This window comes from Mytilus californianus, unplaced genomic scaffold (assembly GCF_021869535.1).
Source record: "Mytilus californianus isolate M0D057914Y unplaced genomic scaffold, xbMytCali1.0.p SCAF_15, whole genome shotgun sequence".
Lineage (NCBI taxonomy): Eukaryota > Metazoa > Mollusca > Bivalvia > Mytilida > Mytilidae > Mytilus > Mytilus californianus.
The window spans coordinates 6,545,626-6,557,687 of NW_026262637.1; the positions used below are offsets into that span (position 1 = coordinate 6,545,626).

General features: G+C 31.8%; 1 protein-coding gene across 1 annotated transcript; it reads left to right on the forward strand.

The window, feature by feature from the left end:
• The first annotated feature begins 2,766 nt into the window (after nt 1-2,766).
• LOC127725890 (uncharacterized) lies at nt 2,767-7,225 on the forward strand. The gene is made up of 4 exons (XM_052233213.1): nt 2,767-2,842; nt 3,751-3,933; nt 5,249-5,339; nt 6,791-7,225. Exons 1-4 carry the CDS (start codon nt 2,776-2,778, stop codon nt 6,990-6,992), a joined length of 543 nt encoding a protein of 180 aa, XP_052089173.1. The 5' UTR covers nt 2,767-2,775; the 3' UTR covers nt 6,993-7,225.
• Nucleotides 7,226-12,062: the final 4,837 nt, after the last annotated feature.

The following is a 12,062-nucleotide window of genomic DNA, read 5'->3' on the forward strand; positions in this document are numbered from 1 at the left end:
GACAACACTTTTGTCAGTGCAGACAACACTTTTGTCAGTACAGACAAAACTTTCGTCAGTACAGACAACACTTTCGTTAGTACATACAACACTTTAGTCAGTACGGACAACACTTTCGTCAGTGCAGACAACACTTTCGTTAGTGCAAACAACACTTTTGTCAGTACAGACACTACTTTCGTCAGTACAGAAAACACTCTCGTCAGTACACGTTCGTCAGTACAGACCACACATGCGTCAGTGCAGACAGCACTTTCGTTAGAACAGTAACGATGCAGTGGTACAACATCAATATATCATCTAACTTTTAAGCGGAAAATAGTTAATAAATCTTACTTGTGGAATTTACAAGCTGCAATTTGTTTGTGAAACGGAATAAATCTTGAGAAGATATATGTTAGCAGCGCAATGTGATCTACTTGTACGTGTAAATGTAAGATCATTATAATGGCGGAAATAGTTTACATCAACCTCCACATAGTCGTGCTGCACACCAGATAAAGCTAGCCTGTATAACAATATTGCGTGAATGTATATGTATCACTATAAGATTTAACAAATATTTTTATTGCACTCAGAAAGATTCATTAGCTTGTAAAAGTTACTAAATGAGACAACAGTTACTGTTGTTACAGTATTCTAGATATAAAACACACCTTTTATTAAGTTTCGGTTTACTGGCTGCTTTTGAAACGTCTTTCGAAAGGCTTTGCTAGATTATATTTTCTTCAGAATAATACACTTTACGTCCGATACGTATGCAGTATGTTTACAAATGTTTATGTTAGACAATTGATATTGAACAACAAGTGGCTACTAATTTTTATATGAATTTACTTAAGGTTTTAAACTGTGACGATTTAAAATATGTAAAGACCAGCTTATAGGGGATTAATCTTAAGTCATATAAACACAAATAATGTCTAAAGAAATAACTTTTTAAATATATCATCGCCATTAAACAGAAATATGGTAAGTTTTTACGTTTTATTGTAAAGAGAATACTCATAATAATACGTCAGTCAAAAGACTTGACAATTGGTATTTGCTGCTTTGTGCAAGGATGCAGTATTTTTGAGTTAGAGAAAAGACTGGTCGGTCCAGAGTCATAATTATAATGTTTCCGCGGATAGGTGAAATGTCTTCCAGTGGACTTTTACCTTATGAACTAGCACGTTACAAATCCGTATTGTCGGTCTAGTATAAACAAAGCGGGGTTAATATTCATATCATATTAATATTTCTGATATTTGCCATTGGACGTCAAATATCGATCCATTAGCATCATTATAAAACGTAGGCATGTCAAAAGCTAACCATAGCTTTTGCTTCTCGGAATCCTTGGACTCTATAGAAGAGTTTTACGTTTAACCCTTGTTCAAAAACAAATCGACAGATCGATTTTCAACATTATTCAGACACGCAATGATGAAAAAATTACATATAAAAATCATGCACGTACATCAAATTAACGGGAGAAAAAACTTTTGTGATCTTTTAAATTAAATTAATATATGATTGAAGATCGGCATCGAGTTTTTTTGCTCTCGAAACTGCAATCGAATAAAGTTTTGTTTTTAGCTTTCCATTTTGTAAATCGAAACAAATATTTTAACTCGCTTCACATAAAAATTAAACAAGAATGAATGCGAATTTACACACGTAATTTAGTATGTTTATAAAATAAAAAGCAAATAGCTCAAAGTGTTGAAAACATTATCTGTATAGAGCATTGTATCTTCTTATCAAATATATAGCAACGTGCTTTCGACCAATGAAATAGTAGGATTATATGTTTCTTAATTGTGAAGAAAGAACGTACATGTAAATCATGTTCTGAGCAAGGGAATACTCTATTGTTTAGGCTTACTTACAGTTCAAAACAAAGAATTTCTATAAATGACTGTCTATCAGCTTGAAACTGACTAAAAAGTTGAATTTTGAAACAAAAACACAAAAAAAATCAAAATAAGAAGAACTTTACTGGTGCAGTAAATTTGTACCATTCATGTTATTATTTGAATATTCAATATTTCTAAAAAAAATATATATAATCAAAGCAATTTTAAAATGAAAAACAGTTTTAGAATTTTATATATCCTGTATATTAAGATAATACCTTACCAAAACTTAGATTACTGGATCCGCGGTTGTTAAAAAAAGTATAAATTTCCAATATTCCAATAAAATTGTAATAGGCAGTTGAATTAACTTTTGAATGCCATATAAAAAAAAAGATAATTCCTCACTGAAATATTACATGATATACATTCATACACACTATAACAAATTTATACAATTCCTATCATTTCATCGTACTGTTGTGTCATCTAATGTCCTAAAACACAAGTTATTAAATCTTCCTTAATTATAGACTGAAGTCCTAACATCACTACGACTTACCCATATATGAAAAGCATAAAGAGGAAGTCATGCATTAATTATAAACTTTGCACTGACATTGAAACAAATTCTTGAATACAACCAATTAAGAGAAATTTGAGCCTTGAGCACTTTACAATTATATTCTAAGTTTGTAAGAGTTTTTGTCATAGATCTACTGGGCTTTACACCTTTAATTTAACGAAAACAGTTGACCAGTAATTAAAATGACCACTCCACATATATCTATGGTACAATACATCAGTTTTATATTAATGTACAAACATAAGTTGAATTATTACGACATTATGAATTCAACATTTGAAATATCAAGGTACATGTATATCATATTTTTAACGAAATAATTTTCTATCTTCAGGAATAGAAGACAAAATGTTAGTTTATTTGAAAATAGTATTGCTTTGTGCTGTTCTTAATGCCATTATCATAGCTACCTCTGGTAAGTAACTGTATGTTCTACTCACCAGAAAAAAGATACTAGTTTATAGGGTATTTCATTTATAGAGGTATAGTCAATTTCCCCTGAATTCATTTTACGCCAGGACTAATTCAAAAAGTCTTTCAATGTTAACTAAATTCACAGTATCACAGCTCCATATGTGTACCTCTATATTGTATAGAACGTTTATTGTTAAAGATTGTATCATGCCCACTAGATGTCTTTGTGTTAAATTTTGACGTTGAATTACTGTCTCATTGACGTTTACCTCACATCTCATTGTATGATTCATATTTGAGTATCTAATAATTTTAAAGGTGGTTTTAAGCAGATGACATGATCATTTATTTCCCAAAGATAACTCAAAACGACGATTTTGACTGGGGTAATTACCAAAAATGAAATGTATAAGAAGGACATTCTTAACCAAGGCCAACACTTTGCATAAAACAAATTAAAGTTTGTCTTTTGGAGAAAAAAAAACTAATTTTTTCTGGAAAGAGACATCTTTCAATACAAAATTTTACAAAAAACGTGTGATATTAGCAATTTTGTATAAATATGCTTTGACCGCTGAACACTATTTTGATTTTTAAGGATAGGACATAAGTAAAATATTTAAAAGTGTTTTGGTTTTTATGATATAGACTAATTAATAGTATCATTCCAGTAGGATTTGAAATTTTAAATAGTTTGACCCTTTCAGTGGAACAAATACAAAAAAAAATGTCCCTAAATCTTTTTCACCATCTTCAACTTTCCACTCAAGTCTGTATATTTGGTGTTTCATCTCTATTTGAAGAAATCTGTTGGTTCAGATAACTCGTACATTAATTTATTCTTCTGTCCACATGTTTCAGTACTACCGGTATGTTCTGACTTTGATCATGTTATCTGTATTATTTAAGGCCAATGTAGTGAACCATCGCCACCTGAACATGCCTACACATTAACAGTTTCCCAAGTCTCATACACATCAGGAGAGATCTACGAGTTTCTATGTGTACCTGGTTATACTTTAGATGGGAGCGGTAACCTGACATGTTCCGGTACCAGTTGGATCCCTGGTCTACCATCGTGTATTCCAGCAGGTATTGTAATCACTTCGTTATATATGTAATGGACTGTTGTTTTAGTGTCCAGTTTTATTTGACTTTAAAACAATTTGCAGTCGCATTTTTGGTACAATGTATGGGTGAGGTACAATGTATAGGTCTGGTAAAATGCATTGGTGTGGTACTGTATAGGTGTGGTACAATTTATAGGTGAGGTACACTGTATAGGTGTGGTACAATGTATGGGTTTGGTACAATGTATAGGTGTGGTACAATGTATGGGTGTGGTACAATGTATGGGTGTGGTACAATGTATAGGTGTGGTACAATGCATAGGTGTGGTACTGTATAGGTGTGGTACAATGTATGGGTGAGGTACAATGTATTGGTGTGTTACAATGTAAGAGTGTGGTACAATGAATAGGTGTGGTACAATGTATGGATGTGGTACAATGCATAGGTGTGGTACAATGTATGGGTCTGGTACAATGTATAGGTGTGGTACAATGTATGGGTCTGGTAGAATTTATAGGTGTGGTACAATGTATTGGTGTTGAACTGGTACAATGCACATATCAGCATACACGGACACATTATTTTGACTCAGAGCCGACCAGTCTTTGCTCTTAATCTTCGATGGTGCGTGCTTAGCGTAGAAGCCTCAATCCCAATTGTAAAGTCTTTGGCGGTAAATGTATGCGTGTGGTACAATGTATGGGTGTGGTACAGTGTATGCGTATGGTATAATGTATGGGTGTGGTACAGTGTATGCGTATGGTACAATGTATGTGTGTGGTACAATGCATGCATGTGGTGCATTGTATGGGTGTGGTACAATATATGCGTGTGGTACAATGTATGCGTGTACTGTTGCTTTTGGTTTGTTAATTAAATTTCTATCATTTTGTTTTCACGAATTCAAAATTCGGAAACATTCTAAAGGTTCTATTGACGATAAACAGCCAAAAAAGATTAAGAACATCAAATGGAGAATATTTGATTCTAGTAAGATTTTGGAGTAATCTATGACGGTCTTGTAATTTGCTTTAACAAACCTTTCTGTTTATCTTATATAGTACCCGCACGTGGCAGGTGCGTTGTACTCCAATGTAAATTAAGTAGGATTGTCAATTTTTCTACCGAAGGTCGGTAGCTCTTTTCGTGCACTCCGGCTTCCCCCACCGAAAAAAACTGGCCGCCACGTGCTGAAAGTGGCGTTAAACACCAATTAATCAACCAATCAATCTTATATAGTATATGTAAAGGGCAAGTGACATGTGGTCTTCTTTGCAAAACAACGCCACATATAAACTTCCATATAGTTAAGATTAAGGTTTGTATTTCTTTACAGAGCTGTTAAAATGGTGGGTATATCTGGTTTGTGTTGTTGCTGCAATCATCCTGATTCCCTGTATCCTACCAAGGGTATATGCTTGTATATGGTACGTACATACTGATTCCCTGTATCTTGCCAATGTTTTATAACCATTTGTGTCACTTTTTGTAATGGTAAAACTATCACTTAAACAAAGTAATGGAATTTCTTCTTTATTAGTTCCTTCATCGTGTGTTTCAATGATACAGTTGGTTTTTTTTACACACAGCCACGTTACTAGATGTATGCAATCGAAATAATATGAAGGTGATAACTTTGGAATCAATTAAATTGCATTATATGTAGTATACGAATTTCAGTAAATTTGAAATAAGTTCTTTTTCCCGAGTACCCTAGGGGACAGGCTTCAACAGGTATGCTAATGATTAAAATAAATCTATGATCATTTTTACCTGAGGGAGTTGTAATTTGCTTTAAGTAGAATCATAATACGATCGACTAAGTGATAGAAATTACCTCATTAATTTTATTTGATTGGACATGATTGAATTGAATGGTTAAAACTAGAGGATGTTTAAAGGAAAACGTAAAATACAATGATATGTTTTTACACGTACAAACATTTGTAAATTCTATAGAGTGTGATTCTGCTATTTACCCACTAGTCAGCATTTATTTATACAAATGTATTATATATAAGTGATGAAATTAGCAGTGAATTCTTAATCGTCTCCCTTATGATTGATAGAATGGTTTAAATTACAGTCTTGTTCACAGAATAAAGAAAAAGAATGAAATTTGTTTATTATAGTGTCACATATTGATTGAAACAAGACATTCACATAATATTTATATACACAAAAATAACAATTAATATCCAGCCAAAAAAAACAGCTTATGAGACACTGATCCTTAAAACCAAAATGCATACAAAAATATACTATTTAAACTTGTTGATAATCATGTACACTTTTAACTTAGAATGGGACAAGTCACGTAAAAAAATAAATAAATCTAAAAATAATAAAAATATATGTTAACTACAAAATATTATAAAATGAACACACTTGGGTAAAAATCTGATAAATTAAAGCACTAAATAGGAAAACATTACTGTAAAAATAGTTTTCTGCGCAAATGAAATTTATGTAAAAATTTGTAAAATATACTACTGGATATTCACATATTGAGTGAGTTTTTCCTTCAGTAGTACTGATAAAGGAAAATATATTAAATTGTGCGCACAATATATTAATTCGTGTGCAAAATATACACATATTTCTATTAAGCGCACAAGATATTGAATTGACCGCACAGTATATCTATATTGAGCGAAAAAAATAATAATTTGTTCCCACAATATATGTTTATTTAGCGCACAACATAATAATTTGTGCACACAATACAATAATATTGAGCGCACAAATTTTTTTTAATCGAATAATATAATACATTTTCCTTTATCAGTATTACGGAAGGAACATTTGATTTTTTTGTGTATATGTCCGTAAAGAGGCTCCGTAGGAATGTAATCAATTAATTACCATTTTATTGCAGTAAAAGAAAGAGTAAAGCTGATGACCGTAAACCTCTGACAAAGGAAAAAGGTAGTTACCATGGTAAAGGTGGTGAACCGCCCGGAGTATGGAGGAACAATAAACCAATAACACCAGTAACTGATAAAGGGAAACACAAACTTAGCTCACTTCAAGATAATTACTCAGGTTATCCTCACTCAAAGAATAATCATTATTACTGAACGTTATAACTTTATCAGTGTTTATATACATGTATTAAAAAACCTTCAACTTAATTTGTTTGATGACAATTGAATAAGTTGTATTGATTATCTTACAAAATAATCTTATGGGTTATAAGAAATGTAACAGTTTTAAATTTTGTTGTTGTTGTTTTTCTATTTACAACATAATGTCACCTGTTGTTATCGGTTTTTAATAAAAAGAAAGGGTTGCTTGCGATCACTCAGTCAAAGGCGTGAATTTATAAAATCAAAATTATCCTTTGTTTCAGATTTTTAAAGTGTTATGAATTTTTTAGTGGGTGTTAAATACTCCAGTTATTTTACTCTGAAACTAGAGATGTACCTTTGAAAGGCAGAATTTTTATACAAGACAAGAAATGGCAGTATAAACTTTTCAAAATCATGTTTATTTATAATGTTTTACATTATGGGAAAATTGTCATGATTGACCATGATGTTATAAATATGTTCGACCACACACATAGTTTTCGGCAATATTAAATCCCAAAAGACCTCTAGAGTTAAAAATAGGTGCTCAACATCAATTAGGTTTCCATACAACTTGTCAAGCTCTAAATAGTTCTGATTAAAAAAAGAGTTTAAATAATTGTACTCCAGATTATTAAAATTCTGCCACCAACACAAAATTAGACTACTGAAAAAAGACAGAGAAAGATATTACAAATGACAACCACTGACTAGATTCCTGAAAAGGGGCGAACATATGGAGGGTCGATGAAAACCATTAAGTCGAAGGAACACAATCATCATGACCAAAAGAATATAATAATACCGACTAATTTGACTTTTTTCTGACCGAATCAAACCGTAAAACGAAAGTGTACTTAACTTACTTAGCAAGTAAAATTTGAATTTTGAATATTTACATTAAGTACATGCTTAAATAACAAAAAAAAAGAAAAGGATAGTTCATTGATTCTTTATATTAGCATTTTGTCAATGCTTGACGAATACAGACAAATATTCTATCGTACTTATCAACTAACAATTGATGTATTATTCTGTTAAGTGTTGTTTGGTACTCAAAGTCGGTACCAATTCACTTCACTTTTATTAACGTAAAGCAAGAAGTTCGCCAAGTACTGTGTATAAAAAATCTCGATTCCGTCTGCACCCATATTTTATCCTGCCCTTTTAACTCTATTGCAACAACAGCCGTTGCAACTGCATTAGTATTTTCTACAGGTCCTGACATGTATCCACTCGCAATCGTCTTTCCGTTTTTGCGAATTTAAAAAGTACTTATATCACGTGAAAAAATCCAAGCCGAAATTAAATACATTCCTTCAACTTCTACTTCAAACTTTCCATTATTTATAAATGTTGGGAGATTATTTATAGAGGACGACGTTGATACATCAGCAAACTTGACTACGTATCCACTTGATTTGAAACCATGATCTTTAATTGCTGTACAAGCAGTCATTGAAACTATAAAACAAACACATAATTATAATTCAGACAAATTATTCATAACATTGCTTTTTATTTAATAAGAGAAAACTATACTGCAAAATTTATATTACTGATCATTTTTATACAATAAATGTTTTTTGAATTGCAACAAATATATGGGGTTTCCGTATTGAACTATCATTGTTATGAAGAAAATATAAAAAGGAGACATACTTGTTTCTTTTTTTCATAACTTTGTGTCCTCAAATAATAAGTAACAAGTGTCCGATTCTATTTGTTCGAAATACAGTATATTAAAGATTGGATATCAATTAAACAACTTTAGTACCACATATGAAACCAGAGTCTCTAAAGAGCATGTGTCGCTCATCTTGGTTTATATACATATTCAACAAAGGACACTCTCCAACATTGTAGACGAGAATAGAATTAATGACAAAAATATCTGTTTTTTTTTTTATCTTATATTGTTGATCATTGAAGTTTGTTTAGTTTCTCTCTATCTTATTTAGCTCTTGCTCCAAACACAAAAGAGGGTTAAAAAAAATCATTATTTTAGGGCAATAACTCTTATAAAGAGTAACAGTCTACTAATTATATCAGCAAAATTTGACTTGTTAGTAGGTCTTGTCTTGCTTATCATTTTTGATTATTTAAGTTTTTATCTATCTATTATAATTTTTATCATATAAGGCAAAACGCAAAAAAATGGTAAAAATCGTCATTAAAGGGCAATAATTCTAACAAGGAGTCGTCGGACAATTTCCTCCATTTGTCTTAGTTGTAGATCTTGTCTTGCTGATCATTTTTGTATATTTAAGTTTCTTTCTATCTATTATAAGTTTTAAGATATAAGCCAAAAACGCAATCAAAATTGTACAAATCGTCATCAATGGGCAATAACTCTAATAAGGAGTCAACTGACGATTTCAACTATAGATTTATTTGTAGACCTTGTCCTTTTGATCATGTTTGCAATTTAAAGTTTCTCTCTATCTATTATAGTTTTCAAGATAATAAGCAAAAATCGAAAAAAGTGGTTAAATTTGTCATATAAGGGCAATAACTCTTACAGGAAATCGTCTGACAATTTTGACGTATAGGGAGAATTGGTAGAGCTCAACATTCTGAACAATTTTACCCTTTTCAGATTTCCTCTATTTGTAACGGTTATCAATAATAGACAAAACTTGCATTTTACCCCTATTTTTAGACACGTCGGCCATCTTTGTTGGCAGGCGGGATCATAGGACACATTTTTAAATACCCTAATGATGATTGTGGCCAAGTTTGATTCTATTTGGCCCAGTAGTTTCAGAGGAAAGATTACAAAAATTTATGAAAATTTTTTAAAAATTTACTATACAGGGCAATAACTCCTTAAGGGGTCAATTGATAATTTTTGTCATGTAAACTTATTTGTAGATCTTACTTTGCTGAACATTATTGCTGTTAACAGTTTATCTCTATCTATAATAATATTCAAGATAATTACAAAAAACTGCAAAATTTCCTTAAAATTACCAATTTAGGGGCAGCAACCCAACAACGGGTTGTCTGATTTGTCTGAAAATATCAGGGCAGATAGAACTTAACCTGATGAAGATTTTTACCAATTGTCAGATTTGCTCTTATTGCTTTAGTTTCAGAGATATAAGCCAAAAACTGCATTTTGCCCCTATGTTCTATTTTTAGCCGTGTCGGCCATCTTGGTCGGCGGGCGGGATCATCGGACACATTTTTTAAACTAGATACCTCAATAATGATTGTGGTCAAGTTTGATTCTATTTGGCCATTAAGGAGTCAATTGACCATTTCGGTCATGTTGACTTATTTTTAGATCTTACTTTGCTGTACATTATTGTTGTTTACAGTTTATCTCTATCTATAATAATATTGAAGATAATAACCAAAAACTGCAAAATTTTCTTAAAATTACCAATTCAGTTGAAGCAACCAAAACAACGGGTTGTCTGGTTTGTCTGAAAATTTCAGGGCAGATAGATCTTGACCTGGTGAACAATTTTATCCTGTCAGATTTGCTGTAAATGCTTTGATTTTAGAGATATTAGCCAAAATCTACATTTTATCCCTAAGTTCTATTTTTAGCCATGGCGGCCATCTTGGTTTGCGGGCCGGGTCGTCGGACGCATTTTTTAAACTAGATACCCCAATGATGATTGTGGTCAAGTTTGGTAAACTTTGGCCCAGTAGTTTAAGAGGAGAATATTTTTATAAACGTTAACGACGGACGACGGATGACAGACGACGGACGACGGACTCCAAGTGATGAGAAAAGTTCAGTTGGCCCTTTGGGCCAGGTGAGCTAATAAGGAGTTTAAATCAAAATTTTTGAAGATTTATAGCGTCCAATCGGGCTCTCATATAAATCCAAAGGACATATTTTTTTTTGTCGATGTCTTTTATAGCCTACCATACTGCATGGGTTTTTCTCATTGTTGAAGGCCGTACGGTTGTCTATAATTGCTTACATCCACTTCAATTGAACTTTGGTGGATAGTTGTCTCATTGGCAATCATACCTCATCTCCTTATATTTATAGGGAATAGATGTAATAAATGATACTTATTAGAGTCTTGTAATGCAGACGAACACTCCTTGATTGTTTGTGCATTTATTATTGAAATCCTTCAATTAATTGGGTGTTCTTTTTTTTCTCCTCTGGTTTCTGCTTGTTTCCCTTAGTGTAAAATTTCGTAAAATCGTTAAAAAACACACAGTTCACAATAGATAAATAGAAAAAAACGTCTAAAAAGTAAACAAAATCAGCGAAATTAAGTAAAAATGAATATAAAATAATGTTCCTCTGGCTCATTGTTTACATGTCATATTGATTTTAAGGGCATACGATAAAGTTACAGGGGAGGTAATGACGTCGCTAACGTAAAATTGTAATTTTCGCGACGTCAAAATGTGACATTTCGGGAGAAGATGCATTTTTCGACTATTTTTTATCATTCAGACTGATTTAACTTGAAAACGAGTACATTGACCCCTCTTTTTAAAAATGACATTAGCCTTGATTATGTAGAAAGGTTATGTGTGCCAATTTTTATGAACAAATCACCGATGATTTTTTTTTAATTTGATAAATATACAGCAAAAAATACCGTTTTTTTAACTAAAATCATGAAAATTTGAAAAAAAAATAATTATTTCCAAAGTTTGGAATTGATTCACAAATTCAAAGCACTCTTATGAAGAAAAGATATTTCAAATGTTTTTACAAAAATCCGTTTGCGCTTATCCTTTAAAACAAAAAAAGTATGCATTTCCAAATGATAGAAATGTCCAAGAATACGATTTTTCCAGTAATTGTCTTAAATTTCGACCCCATTTATCTCTAAAAGTAGCACATGAAGGTATATTTTTATTACATATTTGAATTGACTAGGTGAAAAACAGCTTGTACGCAAACTTTCGTAAAAAAAATCACCGTGGGATAAAAACTGTATCGTATGCCCTTAATTTTCTCCTCTCGTTTATATTTCGGCAGTGTTACATCATCTCTTTTGGTTGGTTTTTCTTTTTTTATTCTCGGTCATCTCGTTAACCTACCTGTTGTTGTTTCCTCTCTTTTCTCGTTAATATACCTAGTTCTATTTCTGA